The sequence below is a fragment of the Pyricularia grisea genome, assembly GCF_004355905.1.
Source record: "Pyricularia grisea strain NI907 chromosome Unknown Pyricularia_grisea_NI907_Scaffold_4, whole genome shotgun sequence".
Taxonomy (NCBI): Eukaryota; Fungi; Ascomycota; class Sordariomycetes; order Magnaporthales; family Pyriculariaceae; genus Pyricularia; species Pyricularia grisea.
In genome coordinates this window covers 1,220,745-1,238,952 of record NW_022156718.1, presented here as the reverse complement: position 1 = coordinate 1,238,952, position 18,208 = coordinate 1,220,745, and the positions used below count along the sequence as shown (strand labels likewise).

Genomic DNA, 18,208 nt, shown 5'->3' with positions numbered 1-18,208 from the left:
GTAAGTTTTCATGGTGAAGATGCGTGCGCTTGTAGAAAATTGGGCAAAAACGTCCTGCCGAAAAAAGAAAAAAAAAAAAAAAAAAAAAAAAAAAAAAAACCAATTAGCAGCATCTCATCTCCATCCCTTAAACCTTACCGATACTACCGGTAGATAGTTCTAGTTCTAGTTTCTACAGAGTAGCCTTGCTTAGCCGGGTATCTCTAAGCGTGATGACATGTTCAACCATAATCCCCCACATCACTGGAATGTTGCTCAGCATGCACGCAAGGCAGAGCCTGAATGTGACCGCTTGTTGCTTGGCATCTCCTGTTTCGTCATTAAACATTGAAACCGAAAATGCTCCCCCCGTCACTCCAAGTAGAGCCAAGACTGCCTTCCTTTCTTTTTGTTCCTTGTTAGGTGGAGTGTGCAGCAGCGCCGTTGAAATGCTTTTAACGACCCCGTACCCGCCGCTTGGTTTCTCACACGGACCTTGTCGCCCAAATATTAGGTACTGAATTAATACTCCGTACCCACGAGAGAGAGAAAAACGCACAGCCTTCAGCCCAACATTAGCAAAGTTGTGACATTAAAAAAAAAATGTTCTACAAACCCGTGAGGTGAAGGGTGAAACATATTACTTAGAAAACGATCCGAACGGTCCAGATCTCCATAGAAATTCAAACAGGTCCCCAATCATGCCAATAGCGCCACAAAATTCGCTGTCAAAACACAGGATAAAAAAAAAGGTCAGCTAAAGTTTGCCGATCAAGCGAATCTACAGTTACCCAGTACGTACTTTATTTGTGCAAGCCCAGCCGGGCAGGTGAGGGTGAGGCTTGGAAGGGAAAGGATAGGGGACAAAATGTGGTGGGTACAACTTTGAAACAATGCCATGCTGTTGCGTTCCATGGACAGATGCCGATTTGAAGCTCATCAGGAAAGCTTCCAATCGATCTGACCTTACGGTAAAGTACCATGGATTTTTTTTTCCCTCTTGTATTAATTATTGGGTGCTTTGATAAGTTTCTGGGATCAAAATCAAAGCCTGGTAACAACAGCAAATGCAAGGAAAGCCTTGTTCATGACTCGGTTCCATAGGCCGATTTTTGGAGGGATCACACACAAATCAGCGAGGGCCAGACACTACCTAGAGAACCTTGAGAACCTACCAAGTTCGCAATAATGAACTGCAAAAGGGAAAAGAATATCCGGGAACTCCTCTCCCGCCGGGGCGGGCCATGAATAGACTCCGTCCAAGAAATCGGCCGATAATTTGACGATGCGACGCATCCCCGAAGAGACGGTTGCAGAATTTACAAGGACAGATGAATGGAGTCTTTCTACTACTGCTCTACTGCTTGTGCGATGGGAAGAAGAGAGAGATAAAGGACACATAATTATATAAAAAAAAAAAAAAAAAAAAAAAAAAAAAAAAAAAAAAAAAAAAAAAAAAAAAAAAAAAAAAAAAACTCTTTGGCACTGCCATGTTCCCAGACATGAATAAAGTTGTCCCGTCTCTGGCTTGTTTCTCCCCTGGCCAGGTGTAAATTATGCAGTCGACATTTGCGGGAAGTTTAGACTAGGTTGAAGCTTCGAAAGACTCGGAAGGTACCTGTGGTAGGTACATATGTACACCTACCTACTACGTACCACTTGGTACATACCATCATCAACTGGATAAGTCCGGTGTTCTAGAAACCGAACCCCGATTGCATATTTGTTGGACACGCCGATGGTTTTCCGTCTGCACTATGCGACGAAACAAAATCTGACAAACAGCTAGGTCACTTGCCATATCGGCAAATGAGCTGGGACAAGTCAAAATAAAGAGAGTACAGTAGTTATGTTAGTCTTAAGAAAAATGAGGGAGACGTCTCTTAGCAAGTGCTTATCTGTCGGCGGCCTCGGGACTAGAGTAGTATGGGTAAGTGCACTTTCTTCAGCCAACAAGGGCCAATTTCGAAGCCGTCACCCTGCTAAGCAACGCAAACAACCAATCAACCAAAACAATCTTGCCAACCGTACCATGTGTCAAAATCTGACATGCCTTGTACGTACGCGTTCTTGCACTTGTCGCGGCATCCGAAATTCGAGGTTTTTGGCTAGTTCCACAGTAGCGGATGATAATAATAGCACATCGTACCTTTGGGCGCGTAGATCTACCGTGGTACTGCAGAGCAAATCCAAGCCACGGCTGACGTTTTTTTCTCCCCCTTTGGACCGGGTTGCCTAAGGTATCTCTCAGCTGGGCTCTTCGAGAAAAGGAAGACAAATAATTATTGTGGGGAGGAACAACGATCGTTTTCATGTCCTGCAGAAAAAAAGTCATGCTCACTCAATACCACCGATCCTTGATATTTGCGGCTGATATAGGCAAGCAAGCACTAATCCTGTTTCGAAGTAACCAAAGGGGAGGGGCTTTCTTGTGCAGTGGCGGATCGACAACCGAGGCAATTACTTTTCTCTTTCCTCAGCTGCGTGTGGATTGCTAAAGATATCGACCCCGAATAGGACTACCGGTAATTGCGAAACAAATCATATTTTTTTTCTCTTGCGAAAGTTGTTGACATGAGAAACAACAAGGGAGCCTGATTGAGTCCGGCAATAATTGTTGGTATACTGTATGTATGTATACAACAAAATAAGAAAGCAACGGCCTTCATGTGAGACCAAATCAAGATGAGAAACGAAAAACACGTCGTAAAAAAATAAAATAAAAGAGTCGCGGATATGTTACAGGGTGTATCCCTCCACTCACCCCTGAGGGGCAAAATGCATGTTTGAGTGGAGATTTGGGCTGGCCACTCACAGCCGGCACTCCCCTGACATTCTGCACGCCCTCATTCACCCCTGCAGCGATTCTCAAACAAAAGATTGACGAGTGCCGTGTGCAAGGGGGGGAGGAAGCCACCACCGCCCTGGACCGCCGTCAAGATCGGGTCGCACTCCACTCGATGGTTTGAACAATCACTCTAAAGTGGTGTCTGACAATGCTGTACACAAAAAGACAAAAGAAAAAGACATTTTTTTCCCCCCTAGTCGTATCCTTGCAGACTAGGAAGTTGCCTGTCAATCTACGAATCTGAAGCCGGAATATAAAGTTGCGACGCCAAGGGGTCCTTTAATCACGTCACTGCAAATCTTGCAGGTGAACCTAAATTTATCGAATGCCGACAATAGGATGGATAGCTAAGGTATGGAGGAAACGAGACGACCAAAATCGAAGATGTTTGATGATGAGATGAGGTAAGGTAAGCTGGGCTAAATGGCACGTTTGGTGAGATTGGGTGGGTGTGTGTTGTGTGTGCTCAGTGCCATGCCATGCCCAGGGGCATGGCTCTTTCGCATTGCGTACAGCGTAATTAAAGCTGTGCCACAAGCCGTTTACGTTTAATCCTTACCAAGGTACAACCGATGTCTATCACGTACAATTGTCAGGAGATTCTACTACACTTCGTCAGGGTTCAATGCTAGAAATTCTTTGGGGGAGCACGGGGCGGATGAACCCTTTGGTCTAATTATTGAATTGATATACGGCCTGGAAAAACCAGTCGACGTTGGATTCCAGTTCGTCTGTTCTTCGGTACAAGATGGGGAGGATTCATGGCCGATCTTTTAGCACGGAGTAAAAAACCATCCAATGATTGAAAGAAAAGCAATTTTAACTGGTCGAAGGCACATGTGTACGAGGTACACCGAGCTCTCTAGCGCAGCTAGGCGAACCAGTCGTACCGGAAACACTCCCCACTAACTTTTGCTTATCATCCTGGGAGGAGCCCGGCCAAGCAGGGCGTAAAGTTGTACACGACTTGTACCGTACCTTAAGGTACTCATGTTGTACGGTACCTCCCTTGCTCCCATACATGCAATCCATGTGCGTGCTTGGTGGCCCTTGTAATCTACTACTGCAGCTGCAGTCAGGTATGTTTTTAGGTGTCAAGGCCCCACAGCTAGGGCAGTTGGGTACAGTAATTAGCCAGAAAGTAGCAAAGGTAACTGGAGGTTAATTTCTATGCAGGCAGCCCGAAAGCAGGGCAAGGTTATGTGAGGTAACGTCGGACGTCTCTTTTTCGTGGCCAAAGTCGTTGCATTCGCAGCATGCTACACCCTATTGAATCCAGGAACAAGACCATTTGCTTAGCCTTCCCGCTCCCTCTTTGTCTCAATTCACATACACACACACACACACACATAACCCACCACCCACTTCTCGGAAGGTCAGTCGCGCCAGGGTCGAAATTTTTGAACGGATTAAACTGTCGCGGTCGCAGCAATCAATCATTCTTGGCTGCGAAACAAAGACGACCCAAATAATCGTGCAAAACAGACCCTGGCCCAGCCGTCCATGTCCGTTAAGTAACGTAACCAACCCCAACGCGCGTGCTTGTCTGTCCTATCGGCGCCTGACCTGGTCTAATATCCCGCCCCGGACCTTTTTTTCTTGCATGGTGGGGGGCCACGCATCTCCCCCTTTCCTGAGACAGAAGTCTCAAGCACAAGCTCCCTCAATTAATTCCCACGCCTGACGCACCGCACTTTTTCGCAACCACCTGAGAGGAAAACCAAACCCCCAAAGAATCGTTGCCCCGTCACGTCCGCTACCACCTGTCAATCGCCAAACCCAACCGCAACCAAGAAAAAAAAAAGTTCACGCTGCTTTTCTCCCAGTCACACGAAATACACAAGGACGATCGCGAAACGAAACCAGGAACTGCCATCTGAGGAGAACCTTTTCCGAACCCATTCAATCGAAAACAAGCCTCTTGATTCTCAGGGACGCCCCTTGCATATCCCCCGCCCGTGCGACCGACCGACACGATCGATCTCGTCAGCATTCGATTGTCAAACTACTTTGATGTCAACGGCCGTCGCCAACCAGCCACAGAGAAACCAAAAACCGAGATTTTTGCCCCCCTCAATATCGTCGGCATAGCCGTTCGATTCAACTGGCACTTTAACATTTGCCATTATTTTCGCGCCAGACACCACGCCATAATCGCCAATATCGATTCCATCTGGCCGACCTGCTGTTTCAAACCGTCCAAAGTGACAAGCCGCGACGAAAACGACACCAAGACATAGTGGTTTTGTCTTCTCCCTCCTTCACCGGGCCACTGACCGTCACATTCCAGAGGTCGATCAGCGGTCACGGAGGCTTCAGCCCAGCAACCTGACCGGTCGCTTCGGGTTCCTCAAAGCCGCGCCTCCGTCAAAATGTCCGTCATGCTGCAAACGCCATCCAGAGCCTCGTCAGCCTCCTCGTCCTCCTTCCAGCCCATATCTCGCCAGAACACCATGTCTTCTTACGATGGATCGCGGTCCACCCGCCAGTCCAAGCGGTATTCCATGTCGGCATTGTACATGTCAATGTCGGCAAATGAGACCGACTTGGAAATAGAAGATGATCTTGCCAAAGGTATGATTAATACACTATTAATTCCAACATCATGCAACGGCCCGGAAAAGCGGAATTGCTGATTTTGTTTTTGCAATGCAGCGCAAAAAATACTTCGAGATCTCAAGTCAAAGATCTCGTCACAATCCAAAAAGAATTTCGTTCTAGAAAAAGATGTCCGGTATCTCGACGGCCGGATTGCCCTCCTGATCCAAAATCGCATGGCACTAGAAGAGGTCAGCTCTCGTATACCATCGGCGACGCACCCTCCTTCAGGGCTCTTTTGAACTCCCCACTAACCTGCACCACGCGTAACAGCAACATGAAACCGCGAGCTATTTGGAAGATGCCGCCGATCTGCAAGAAGGGGCTTTCCCCAACGACGACAGGACACAGAAGTACGGCAACTTAATGTTCTTACTGCAGTCCGAGCCGAGGCACATTGCCCACCTTTGTCGCCTGGTCTCGATGCAAGAGATCGACTCACTACTCCAGACCGTCATGTTTACCATTTACGGTAACCAATACGAGAGCCGCGAGGAGCATCTCCTTCTCACCATGTTCCAGGTGCGTCTTTCAGGGCTAACTTGAAACCCTGCGGCTGCATCAGCCTTCAGTGGTACTAACATCAATTTGAATATTAGTCCGTTTTGACCTACAACTTCGAAAACACGCCCGAATACTCGTCCCTTCTCCGCGCAAACACCCCCGTCTCGCGGATGATGACGACGTACACGCGGAGAGGCCCTGGTCAGAGCTTTCTCAAGTCCGTACTTGCCGATAAGATCAACAGCTTGATCGAGCTCAGGGACCTCGACCTGGAGATCAACCCGTTAAAGGTTTACGAACGGATGATTGAGCAGATTGAAGAGGATACGGGAAGCGTGCCTCCTTCATTGCCTAGGGGTGTCACGGCCGAACAAGCCGCTGCAAACCCGCAAGTCCAAGAGATCATCGAGCCCAGGTTAGCCATGCTTACCGACATCGCCAACGGCTTCCTCAGCACGATTATAGACGGATTGGAAGAGGCACCATACGGCATAAGGTGGATTTGCAAGCAGATTCGAAGCCTTACAAAGAGGAAGTATCCTGATGCTAATGACCAGGTTATATGTACTCTCATTGGAGGTTTCTTTTTCCTCCGCTTCATCAACCCGGCTATCGTAACACCAAAGTCGTACATGCTCATCGATGGGCAGCCAGCCGACAAGCCACGAAGGACCTTGACCCTCATAGCAAAGATGTTACAGAACCTCGCCAACAAGCCATCGTATGCCAAAGAGCCATACATGGCTGGGCTTCAGCCTTTTGTCCAAATGAACAAGAGCAGAGTCAACAAGTTCATGCTTGATCTCTGCGAGGTTGGAGACTTTTACGAGAGCCTGGAGATGGACAACTACGTGGCGTTGTCGAAGAAGGATCTCGAGCTGTCCATTACGCTCAACGAGATTTACGCTATGCACGGCCTACTGGAAAAGCATGCACATGAGCTTTGCAGGGATGAGAACTCGCACCTCGCCCTGCTCATGGGAGAACTCGGCCAAGCTCCACCCCAAGTTCCCCGTAAAGAAAACCGAGTGATGAACTTGCCTCTTTACAGTCGCTGGGAGACGGCTATCGACAACCTGACAGCTGCCCTGGATATCACACAAGAAGAGGTGTTTTTCATGGAGGCGAAATCCATTTTTGTCCAGATCATGCGCTCGATACCTCAGAATACGGCTGTAGCGCGCCGCCCACTCAGGCTTGAGAGGATCGCAGATGCAGCCGCCACATCCAAGAATGATGCGGTCATGGTTCGCAAGGGAATCAGAGCCATGGAGTTGCTCAGCCAGTTGCAAGAACTGAAGGTGACCGATAAGTCGGACGGTTTCAGTTTATTGCGCGACGAGATCGAGCAGGAGCTCCAACATCTAGGATCGCTCAAGGAGGGCGTCATCGCCGAGACTCAGAAGCTGGAGGAAGTATACAAGACAATTCGCGATCACAATGCGTACCTCGTGGGTCAGCTGGAGACGTATAAGAGCTATCTGCACAATGTGCGCAGCCAAAGCGAGGGCACGCGCCGCAAGGCCCAGAAGCAGCAGGTGCTGGGTCCATACAAGTTTACACACCAGCAGCTGGAGAAGGAGGGCGTCATTCAAAAGAGCAATGTTCCGGATAACAGGCGGGCAAACATCTATTTCAACTTTACAAGCCCTCTACCCGGAACATTTGTCATTTCTTTACATTACAAGGGTAGGTTTTTCAAAGAGCCTTTCATTCACCGGTTTTTACGCTCACCTTTACTGATCTGGGTTATTGGTAGGGCGCACACGAGGACTCCTCGAGCTGGATTTGAAACTGGACGATCTGCTCGAGATGCAAAAAGACGGCCAGGACGATCTGGACCTGGAGTACGTTCAGTTCAACGTCACCAAGGTTCTCGCGCTGCTGAACAAGCGGTTCGCGCGGAAGAAGGGCTGGTAGAAACAGCAACCTTTACCACCATCATCAACCTACATCCACACCGAATTTATACCATCGTGTTCCTCAAAAACTGGCTTCACAGGAAGGACAGACGATTTAACGAGTATTCCCGAATCTGAACGGCCAGCAACTCGGCATGATGCACCGAGCTTCGCACACTTCTGTAGAATGTGTGGACTTCTACCTTTTTCCTATGGAGTTCGGGGACCATGATACCACTTCTTTATTTCTTTACATGCTCTCTATTCTATTTCGTCCCATACTACCGGACAACTCTGTATACGACTGCCTAGCGGTGAGGCTATATATTATGCTCATTTGCTGGGGTTTACATCCTTTTTTTGGGTGCCGTCAGGTTACCTACATGGCTCAGCAATTGCTTCGATTAACGTTTTTTTTTTCTATTCTTTTTTCCATCTTTTATGTTATTTTTTCTTTCTTTTGTTTGTTTTTACCGACGAAAAGCGCCATACCAGCTATAATGCCACCAGCCGGGTGAGGCCTATGAATTTAGTGCGACGTTCCTAGACACTGGGAGAAATTCAGGTTGCGTGGAATAGTTCTTGTCACAAAGTCCACTCCCGGTACCAAACGCAGCTGGTGTCGAAGGCTATGCTGGCGGGCGATGTCACGATATTAAGGGTGACAAGTATGAGGTGTCCCCCTGACACCAACCGAACCGCACACACAATATGATGTTCGCGGCGTGTGAGAGCAACTTGCTTCTTGCCAAAGCCGTGATTGACGGACCAGTGGAGCCTACGAGGAGTGATGAGAAGCGGACTGTGGACATTTCATTGCCCGTATTTGGGCATAACCGGTACATATATATATATATATATTTTGTTGTGGTGGGGCAAGCTAGAGCTGCTGGCTTTTAATGACAGATTGCGCGTCCAGCGGGAGGTCTGATGTCGTAAAAACAAGAGGGGATGGGCGGCAGGGGAGCTTCTTTTTTTGGGTTGTGCTTGAATGGAAGGGAGATTGGGCGGCTTTCACATATCAGTATTATATTCTCGGCTGGTCCGGTGTTAGTGATCGAGCTTTTGTCTTACTACATCAAACCTATTTTTTTTTTCTATGACTTTTGGTCGTGTTCCCACTGGGCTGGATGAGGTCTGTCGCGACTAGTTCTAACAACCTATGTTCTTAATCTGGGGTTTTGAACCTTTTGCGAAATTTGATAGATGGCAGACAGGCTCTTCTTGTCTTCATGCCCAATCGAGTGTCGGAGTGGGTCTCCGACAGAGTCCGGCAACGGAGGACTCGTCCGGGGGAAATGGCACACCTCCAGGCTAGGATACAGCCGCATGCATACCCCACGGAAAATCAGCTGCCTATCTGAAGCGGCCTAGCAAGATACGGTAGATAGATTAGGCTACATAGTCTGGCTGGCTGGCCTTTCCGTGAATCGAGAAGTGTTCGCAGGAGTTGTAGAGGGATACCTCGAAAGGGTTATATACCATCGATAGCGATACCATTTTATGGCTCTTGTACATGCACTGTAAAGATACTTTACATGGGCAGCATTTAAATGCACCTCTTGTCCTGCCAAAATTAGGGGTCCGTGTAGTTGATACATCCAGCGCCGACCTATTTTGTGATACATATCATTGGTGAACCCCCCAACTGCACAATTAACTTACCATACATTATCACAACATGTCGACAACAACGGAGCTTGCAAACGGCAAAGCCGTGCGACTGGCAGCACGCAGGAAAAAGTTGACGGACCAGACATCAGGTCTCGCGCCGTCATACATCCAAGCCAACCTGCTCGTGCTGCCCCAGCGCTACGCAGACGACTTTCGCCTCCTCTGCGCCCGGAACCCCGTTCCATGTCCACTTCTGGCCGAGTCGGTGGCGCCTGGCAACTACAAGGATCTCAAATCGCACATGGTCGGGCCGACGGGTACGACTCTACAGGTCGCCGAGGACATGGACCTCAGGCACGACTTTCCAGCCTACCGAGTCTACACGGACGGAAAACTCACCGCAGGTGGGGATGAAGGGGCAGCAGCAGCAGCAGTAGGCAAGAAAACAGACATCGAGGCCGAATGGACGGCCGAGCACGTCGGGTTCCTGATCGGCTGCTCCTTTTCGTTCGAGGCTGCGCTGGCGGCGGCGGGGCTCCCGCCGCGCCACACCCTGCAGGGCCGCAACGTGCCCATGTACCGCACGACGGTGCCGCTCTGCAGCGCGGGCGCCTTTGCCGGCGCGACCATGGTGGTGTCGATGCGGCCCTACCGCGCGCTCTCGGAGGTGCCGCGCGTCCGCGACATCACGCGGCGCTTCGGCGCGATGCACGGCGAGCCGGTGGCCTGGGGCTGGGACGGCGCCAGGGCGTTGGGGATCCGGGACGTGGCGGAGCCCGAGTTTGGCGACGCGCCGCTGCGGGCAGACGGGAGTGGGGAGGAGCCGTTTGGTCCGCCCGGGGAGGCTGCGGAAGAGGAGGAGGAGGAGGAGGATCAGTACGTGCCTGTGTTTTGGGGCTGCGGCGTCACGCCCCAGGAGGCGGTTCGGCAGGCCCGGTTGCGGGGGACCGTCATGGCGCACTCCCCCGGGTGCATGGTTGTGTTGGATCTAATGGATCATGAGGTCTTTGCGGGGGTTGGGGGTGTTTGATGAGGGGGTGGTCCCCTCGTGGGGATGCTTGGAGTGGGTGAATAGTGTAGTGCGTAGTAAATGCGTAGGTGAAAAAAAAAAAAAAAATCAAGCTTCAAAAAGGGGGGAATGCCAAGGCCTTGCTTGAGACTTGAGAGGAGCAACTGGAGCTTTCTCCATCCATCATGCACGGGGTTAGGGTTCTCTTGGCGTATTTGATTGGCAGATGGGTTTGTTAATATTACTGTACTGTGTATATTGAGCGGGTTGTGAGGGAATTACATACTGTACTCTCTACATCGTATTCAGCTTCAATATGTACCTATCCCACCATATTTACTTGCACACTATCTTCAAGGCCCAGTCCAGTGTAGATAGGGAAAATGGCGGCAGACAATGACGTGCATGCAAGTCAGCCTCAGAGGCAGCCGTTAATTTGTGCTGTGGATCGATCAATCACATCTCAACCTGTGCCCCCGATAACGGGGACTGGCTCCGCTCAAATTATCATGACCCCGCGTCTGTCGCATTGATATCAGTCTTGGTCAAACTCGATCCATTCCCCAGCGGGTACGACAACCTACTACTACCCAGCATCACCATGTCTCAAGGTAGCATAACTGCAGGGACCTGTCAGCGGAGGTGGATCATTGAATGGCAAAACCAGATTAATCTACCCGTGAATGCGATTTGGGGCTGAGGTGTAGACAGACTTTGGCGAGACACGCGTTGATTTCCAAGTTTGCGGGAAGACACACACACACACACACACACACACACACACAACCAACAACTTACTTTGAGCGTCGTTGTGAACAACCAAACCCACACTTGGCAACCATTCGCTAACACACAACCTATACCTACCTCGCTTTCATCAATTCTTATTTATCAGCACTAGATTCCAATACTAGCGGGCCCTCTTGGTCATTTTTAATTTATTGTTATTATTATGGAGAACCCTGGATGAGTTTAACCCATGACTCCTTTCTGTCCACCAAAACATGGCATCCTCTGCTTCGCCTTCATCACCACCTGAATCCAGCTCAGTAAGACCTATAGCGTAAGTCGCTTTCTTCTTTTTCAACTCTGCTTTGCCAAAGCCGAGCTGCAGCTCCTAACATCCATGCACCTCAATCTAGATGCAATGCCTGTCGGCAACGCCGCTCCCAATGCTCAAAGGAGCGGCCAAAATGTAAGCGTTGTCGTGATGCCGATATTGAATGCATCTATGAAGAAGCTCGCAAAATCACTGTGAATGAGAGGTAAGTTACCTGCATTCTAACTTCGCCCTCTTGAGAGTCATGCTCTCAATAAACTGATCAAACCCCGGCTTAGCTACTTGAGAGATCTGGAAGCCAAGGCCAGGGCTTTTGAGGAGTCACTTCAAAATCCCAACTCAAAGGGCCCTGCTTCGGTCCCAACAAAGGGATCCTCCGTCTCAAACGCGGAAAACTATGAAGAAATAACAGAAGGCAATGCACTGTTGGAAGATTTTGACCACCTGGGCGTCGAGGGAGGGCCTGGATCCCCTAGCCTGTCGAGCAGCCTAAAGGGTGGCGGCTTCAAGGGCCCAGGCCACTCCGACCTGTTCCTCCGCAGCATGATTACAACCCTGAGGGCACCGAGGAGTATGGGTAAACTCCCCGGCTTCCGCTCCGGCGTCCGCTATCCTGACGACGTCAGCCTCGATCTGAACCACAACCTCTACGAGCCGGGCCTGCTGGCACCCAAACGGCTAGCCGTCTGGAGCAGCATACGCCTGCCTCCCATAGAGACGGCTAGGCGGTACTACGCTGCACAGTACACGTATATTGGAACCATATTCTCCTTCACAGACCCGATGGAGTTTGAAAAGTCCTTGACTAGAGCATATCAAAGCTCGGGACCAGACCTGTGTGACCCACAAGCTTGCCTCGAATACGCCAAGATCCTCGTCATCCTCGCCTTTGGTCAGCTGTACTCTGTCAACCAGTGGATAGACTTCAAGGGCCCGCCGGGCTTCGACTACTTTACGCACGCGCTACAGCTGCTGCCCGACGTGCACGAGGAGGGATCCATCCTGTGCGTAGAGACCTTGTCTCTGATAGGCTACTTTATGCAAAACATGAACCGTCGCGATGCGGCGTTTCTGTACATCGGCATGGCCCTGCGCATGGCCATCTCGCTTGGTCTGCACCAAGAGGTACCCGACGCGGCCCTCACCGAGGAGGATCGCGAGCATCGCCGACGCGTGTGGTGGAGCGTGTACAGCCTCGACAGGATCCTATCCGTCAAGGCCGGCAACCCCATAACGATACAGGACGAGGACATCGGCGTCAAGCCGCCGTCGAAACTCGCCTCTGAGCCCGAGTACTGCCCGGCCGTCGTACTCCGACACTATACGGAACTATCAAGAATCCTGGGCGAGGTCAACAAACACATCTTCCGAAAGGGGACTCACAAATCCGGCACGATGCTGATGGCCTCGGTCAAGGATATCATGCGGTCGCTGTCAAAGTGGCACCGCGAGCTTCCAGAGCAGTTGCGCTTCGACCCGGCGAGGCTGGCCATATCCAGGGAGTCGGTCTCGACCTTGGTGCATTACTACCAGTGCATCAACATGACCGCCCGGCCTCTGCTCTTCCACGTGGTGCAGAAGCGGCTCCAGTCGGGTGGTCCGCGGTCCAAGGACTGGAAGCAGGGTCTGTCGCAGACCACGGTCGGGGTCATTGAGACGTGCGTCAACGCCGCCCAGGACTCGATCAAGATTATGAGCATCGCTGCGCAGCGGGATCTGGTCGCCACCTATGGCTACATGGACAGCGAACATATATTCTCCGCGGCAATAGTCCTCTTGATGGTGTGCTTTGCCTTCCCGCCGGACGAGAGGAACACGCAGGCCATGAACATGGGGTTGAACCTGCTCAAGGGCATGGCGGAGCGGGGGAACAGCTACATCGGGGCGAGGTATCAGCTGCTTCATCATTTACGCTCCATCATCGACCCTCCGTCCTCTGCACTCCCGAGTCCCAGACATAATCGACGGCACGAAAAGGCAAAGCTGAGGAGGAGGTCGACGAGCAACCATACGAGTATTGTTGGGCTTGAAACCGTGTATAATGCATCCCCCCAGATGATATCAACATCACCGCCCGTCCAGTCCGTCTCGGGATACCAAAAGGCTCGGGGTAGCTTCAGCGGTGTATCGGTATCACCGCAGGGACAAGTGGCCATGTTGCCGTCTTTTGTGACGCCCAACACCGGTCTGTCCCGGGACAATTTGGGCTTCGGGCAGACGCCATTCGCAGATGCATCATCGTCGGCCTACCACCAACCACGGCAAGATGCGACAACAACCGGGCCGCAGATGATGGACGGCTTTTCGCCCGTCGGTGGCGGCGGCGGCGGTGGCGGGGGGTATATGCCGGGGCTCCGGCTGGGCGACATGGACGACATGTTCATCGACGTCAACATGAACAACATAAGTGGAGACGACGACTTTGGGCTATGGGAGGCAGGCTTCGCCGACCCGTCTGCTTACGACCTGGCGCAGCTTACTCAGGCGGCGCAGATGGCTGTCGACCAGGGCGTCGATGATGATGGTGGGGAAGTTAGCTGTAGCGAAAAGTCGACCGGGACCGGTGTCAACATGAACATGGAACTTTAGTCAGGGAGGGCTTTTTGTGCTCATATTTATATTTATTCGGAACGTTGCGGGTCTTGGTGAACATTTTGACTTTTTCTTTTGCTTGTTTTTTTTTTTACCCTCCCTCGGCTAATGATGCATTTTGGTAAGTCTCTCACACTTTGGGGCCTGCCCATGCATAGGCTGATGAAGATCAGCACGCTAATCTCAAGGGCTTCCATGTCAAATGGACTGCTTCACGACATTTTTTTTTAATGTTTTAATCTTTTTTATTCTTTTCAGATTCCCACTAATAATGCTACATATGATGCAGGATAAGATGAGTTCAATTATGCTTTGCCATGCCCCATGTGTTCAAAATCATCACAAGAACTCCTCGCCAAAAGAAAAAAAGAAAATGGAACAAAAAAAAAAAAAAAAAAAAAAAAAAAAAAAAACGTGGCCACTCATAATGAGGGCAAGAACAGGGGAAACAAAAAATCGCAAAAGGATAAAAGACAGCCCAAAACAAAAAAAAACAAAAAAAATAGCAAATGGGCCCTTATCGCCCTCAGGACTGCAGCCTCCGGGACGGAATGACTGGCCACGCTGGATCGTCCCCTCACTCCCCTACTGCAGCCCCTCATCGTCAACCTCAGATTGATCGACCATGTTGTTGAAGTTAGCTGCTTCCGAGCGTCTTGGAGCCGGTTCCCTTGACTGTAGGCGTGCACTTGATGTCGGTTGCCTTGCTGGCGAGCTTGCCGTTGGCATCGGTGTAATTGCATTGCTTGGTGCCCTCTTTCGGATTCGTCGGGCTGGCCACACACTCCATGTAGACATCCTTGAGGTCGGCGCACTCGGTCGGGATGACCTGGGTGGTGAAGATGCCGTCGTCTCCAGCCGGCATCGGGGCCGCTGCTGCCAAGGCTGAGAGGGAGATGATGATGGATGTGAGGAAATGCATGATTGTTGATTTTGTTGTTGTTGTTGTTGGTATTAGGCTGTGTAAGTATTTGTGGGATGTGCAACGTTGGTAATTAATGAATGGGTGGGTGATTGTATGGTTTTATGGACTTTAAAAAAACACACACAAGTTTGATTAGGTATGTTTTGTTAACACAATGGATTCGTACAAGTGAAATTCAATGAATGAGTGAATGGTAAAGACCATAGGCCATTAGGTTATTGAGACGAGCCATTGTGAGGTCTCCTGCCCTCCCCTTTGTACTCGTTCAAAAACTCACCCTTGTCGATCGTTTCTTTACCCTTGATGGTCCCGATCCATCAGATCGGGGTTTAGGTTCTTGGCAGTAAGACGTTACTTTGTACTTACTGGGTTTTGTTTAGCAAGCATACAAGGAAACGCTAGGCTGCTGATCCTTTTTTATTCTTCTTACACGGGAGGGGTTTTTTTTTTCGATTACTGTGAACAAGGTGAGCGAGCTCTGCCCAGCTTCCAAAACCTCCTAGAACATACAGTAGTGCACTAGAACTAAATCCCCCCCCCCCCTTTCACTGTAAGCAAGTAAACCCCTGACCCCCTGTTCACCAGGGATGAGCCTGCATGTCTGGAGAAATTACAGCACTTATGCACCAGCACTCTTCAGGGGCACTGACTATGTCGAGCGATCGAGTCTGGGGCGCTGCCTGTTTAAAGCGCTCACAAAGAAATAAAAATGCGAAAACGACTCAAAGAAATGAAAGGACCAACCTTGAACTTGTTCCTTACATGTATTGTTGGCATATGATATTTTTAACTTTTGTTGTTATTTCGAGGAGGATTTTCACGGAAATGAGGCGTGCTGTGCTGGTTTTTTATTTTATTATATTTACCTTAGTATTTTACAACCCGGTTATTGCTTACTGTGACCACACCGACCCTTGCTTGGATGGCTACTTAGCCAGGTGTAAGTGCGCTTAAAAAAAAGAATCGAACCTAAAAAACAAATCATGACAAAAACCAACCATCGCCAAGACCTATGAGCCACAATCCCCCTCTTTTTTTCCTATTCAACTTTCATATGCTTTACTCGTATTCCTCAAAAGCCGTCTTAAAAAAGAATCCGGCTTTCCTCCATACGTGGCCGAGCCCAATCGCGGCGTCCGGCATTGTGCCTCGAATAGGGCGCCGGGGGGCCGGGCTGAATACAACAAGACAACGAAGTGATTTCTCGGCGGCACAGTAAGCTTGACTGAGTAGCGGAACCTCGCCTGCGTCATCACCTTTACCGGCGTGAACATTCTGGCAGCGGCCTGCGCTGTTATCGTCCGCTCGTGCAGGCCGCACTTTGTACGACTTCGGCCCGCCGTCGTCGTTTGACATGTCGGCAGTATGCCACCCCGATGTGTCAAGAGGTAGATGGGTTGCACGGCGTCGTTTGCTGGCTGTCGCCTCTCGGGCGGTGCCGGGCTGGCGTACGCAGATTTCAGACTAATCCCCCCTCCCCCGGGGATACGGCGAAAGTCTGGATCCTAAACCTCCTGAATTAGCTTTATGACACCCCTCTCGCCCCATCCGATCTTCCTCCTCGTTCAAGGTCCAGCGCTGAATCAGATCCGACCTCGAACAGGCCCGGGTCGAAAAACCCAAATCGTCGAAAGAGCCAATCAAACGATCGGCACGCTTATGCATATCCATGTTTTCTATACACAACCCTGGCACCATCTCTAGGAAACGAGCACTACAAGTTGGAGGTCCAGCATCACGGGCACCAAAACCATAAAGGTGAGTTACCGACTCCCTGGGCCCATGATGAAACAGTCACCATGGCGATTGAACGGGCGCTTTGATGCTGGGATGAAAGGATCCCGCGTAGTGCTGTCCCGACGATCTTGTGCATGCCGCCCAGGTCAAGAATCTCGTCTTTATCGTGAAGAAGGATGCACTATGGGACCACCTCTTCGATCTGTAGGAGTACTGCAAGCCAGAGCGGACCACTGCTCGGTGAACATCATCCAGGTTTTCTCATGTGTGAGATAGAGCAAGCTCACCTTATGCTCCTTAGGCGTCGTATTAATAGCTTCGTGATGGGAGAGCTTTTTTTTTGGTGTTTGGAAAAATAGCAGTTGTTCCTAAAACTTCACTCGTGTATTGCTGGCACCTATGACTCTCCCAATAATGAACTGACAAGGTGAAGAGAATATAGGACAAATATTGCGTGCTGTCCCTATCATTTGGCACCTTTTGGTCACGGCAAAACATGGAGGTCATGGAGGTCATGGAGGTCATGGAGGTCATGGAGGGATAGGGGGGAATGGTTCGAATGGGGAGGGTAGTTCTTTGAAGATTTTGTTTTGGCAGCGGTTGATATAATCACTAAAATCTCAACCCCAGGCTCATGTGCATGTAGAAGTCAACTCAATTGGCAAAGAACCTAAGCTCCTCAAACCGCATATCGTCTATTTGTCCCCTTTCACAAATAATGGCAACACAGAAGCCACTACGTCATCCACAATTTAGGCGGCACATCCAATAAATCCGAAATCTTCAACCGACGTACAATTGCTCCCCGAGACGTACGACACAACCGTACGACCCGTAGGAAACCAGCTGTACAAGTCACATCCGGAATTGACATCATTTCGTTCAAGAATGCACTAAAAACAACGTTAATCATATAAAGCCAACAAATTTTTTTTATAATTAAAATGGTAACTTACGCAGTAAGAGTTTAAATTCTGGTTTTTGCAAGTCAGGGAATCATCTGCTACGCCGTGATTGGTGCAACAAAGACCTCCTGTGCCAGGTTCGGTGCGGTTGTGGTTTTGGTGTGTGGGCGCCGGGTTAGCCGGCGTAAATAATGCCATGGTTTCCATAGCGAATAAACCAACAGAAAGATAAAAGATGGTAGAAGTACGCATTTTCGCGATAAAATGAGTGGTTGAAGTTTGGGAAGATTTTGTAATGAATGTAAATGGTTAAATGTGAAAAAAAAAAAGAAAAGAAAAAAAAAACCCTTTGAAATGAATGTATAATCGGTATAAAATGAATGTGTTCAATAATTTTGTAGATTCTCTCACAGTTTTACGCGGGTACCAGTAGTATTTATATTTCATTAGTGTTAATACTATTATTTTATTTTAGCAGCATATTTTTTTCTCCTTCAAAATGTTTGATTTTCATACTATTTTTGTTCCACGACTGG

At 49.7% G+C, this 18,208-nt stretch overlaps 6 protein-coding genes across 6 annotated transcripts; 4 read left to right on the top strand and 2 right to left on the bottom strand.

Annotated features, from left to right (window-relative positions):
• Window positions 1–3,707: 3,707 nt before the first annotated feature.
• Window positions 3,708–4,033, top strand: PgNI_07101 (uncharacterized protein; the record flags this gene model as incomplete). Its single annotated transcript, XM_031127118.1, has 2 exons — window positions 3,708–3,857; window positions 4,016–4,033. Coding segments are annotated over 2 exons (168 nt in total), but the record flags the coding sequence as incomplete, so codon positions are not given.
• A 1,166-nt stretch (window positions 4,034–5,199) lies between these two features.
• Window positions 5,200–8,986, top strand: PgNI_07100 (uncharacterized protein; the record flags this gene model as incomplete). The annotated part of the gene is made up of 5 exons (XM_031127117.1): window positions 5,200–5,401; window positions 5,483–5,616; window positions 5,699–5,947; window positions 6,025–7,618; window positions 7,689–8,986. 5 exons carry the CDS (start codon window positions 5,200–5,202, stop codon window positions 7,847–7,849), a joined length of 2,340 nt encoding a protein of 779 aa, XP_030980592.1. The 3' UTR covers window positions 7,850–8,986.
• A 525-nt stretch (window positions 8,987–9,511) lies between these two features.
• PgNI_07099 (uncharacterized protein) lies at window positions 9,512–10,474 on the top strand (the record flags this gene model as incomplete). The annotated part of the gene is made up of 1 exon (XM_031127116.1): window positions 9,512–10,474. One exon carries the CDS (start codon window positions 9,512–9,514, stop codon window positions 10,472–10,474), a length of 963 nt encoding a protein of 320 aa, XP_030981727.1.
• A 731-nt stretch (window positions 10,475–11,205) lies between these two features.
• PgNI_07098 (uncharacterized protein) lies at window positions 11,206–14,102 on the top strand (the record flags this gene model as incomplete). Its single annotated transcript, XM_031127115.1, has 3 exons — window positions 11,206–11,516; window positions 11,596–11,718; window positions 11,792–14,102. Exons 1-3 carry the CDS (start codon window positions 11,458–11,460, stop codon window positions 14,100–14,102), a joined length of 2,493 nt encoding a protein of 830 aa, XP_030981728.1. The 5' UTR covers window positions 11,206–11,457.
• Window positions 14,103–14,742: 640 nt separating this feature from the next.
• Window positions 14,743–15,027, bottom strand: PgNI_07097 (uncharacterized protein; the record flags this gene model as incomplete). Its single annotated transcript, XM_031127114.1, has 1 exon — window positions 14,743–15,027. The coding sequence occupies one exon, from the start codon at window positions 15,025–15,027 to the stop codon at window positions 14,743–14,745; it is 285 nt and encodes a 94-aa protein (XP_030981735.1).
• Window positions 15,028–16,089: 1,062 nt separating this feature from the next.
• PgNI_07096 (uncharacterized protein) lies at window positions 16,090–16,386 on the bottom strand (the record flags this gene model as incomplete). The annotated part of the gene is made up of 1 exon (XM_031127113.1): window positions 16,090–16,386. The coding sequence occupies one exon, from the start codon at window positions 16,384–16,386 to the stop codon at window positions 16,090–16,092; it is 297 nt and encodes a 98-aa protein (XP_030981736.1).
• Between the last annotated feature and the right edge of the window lie 1,822 nt (window positions 16,387–18,208).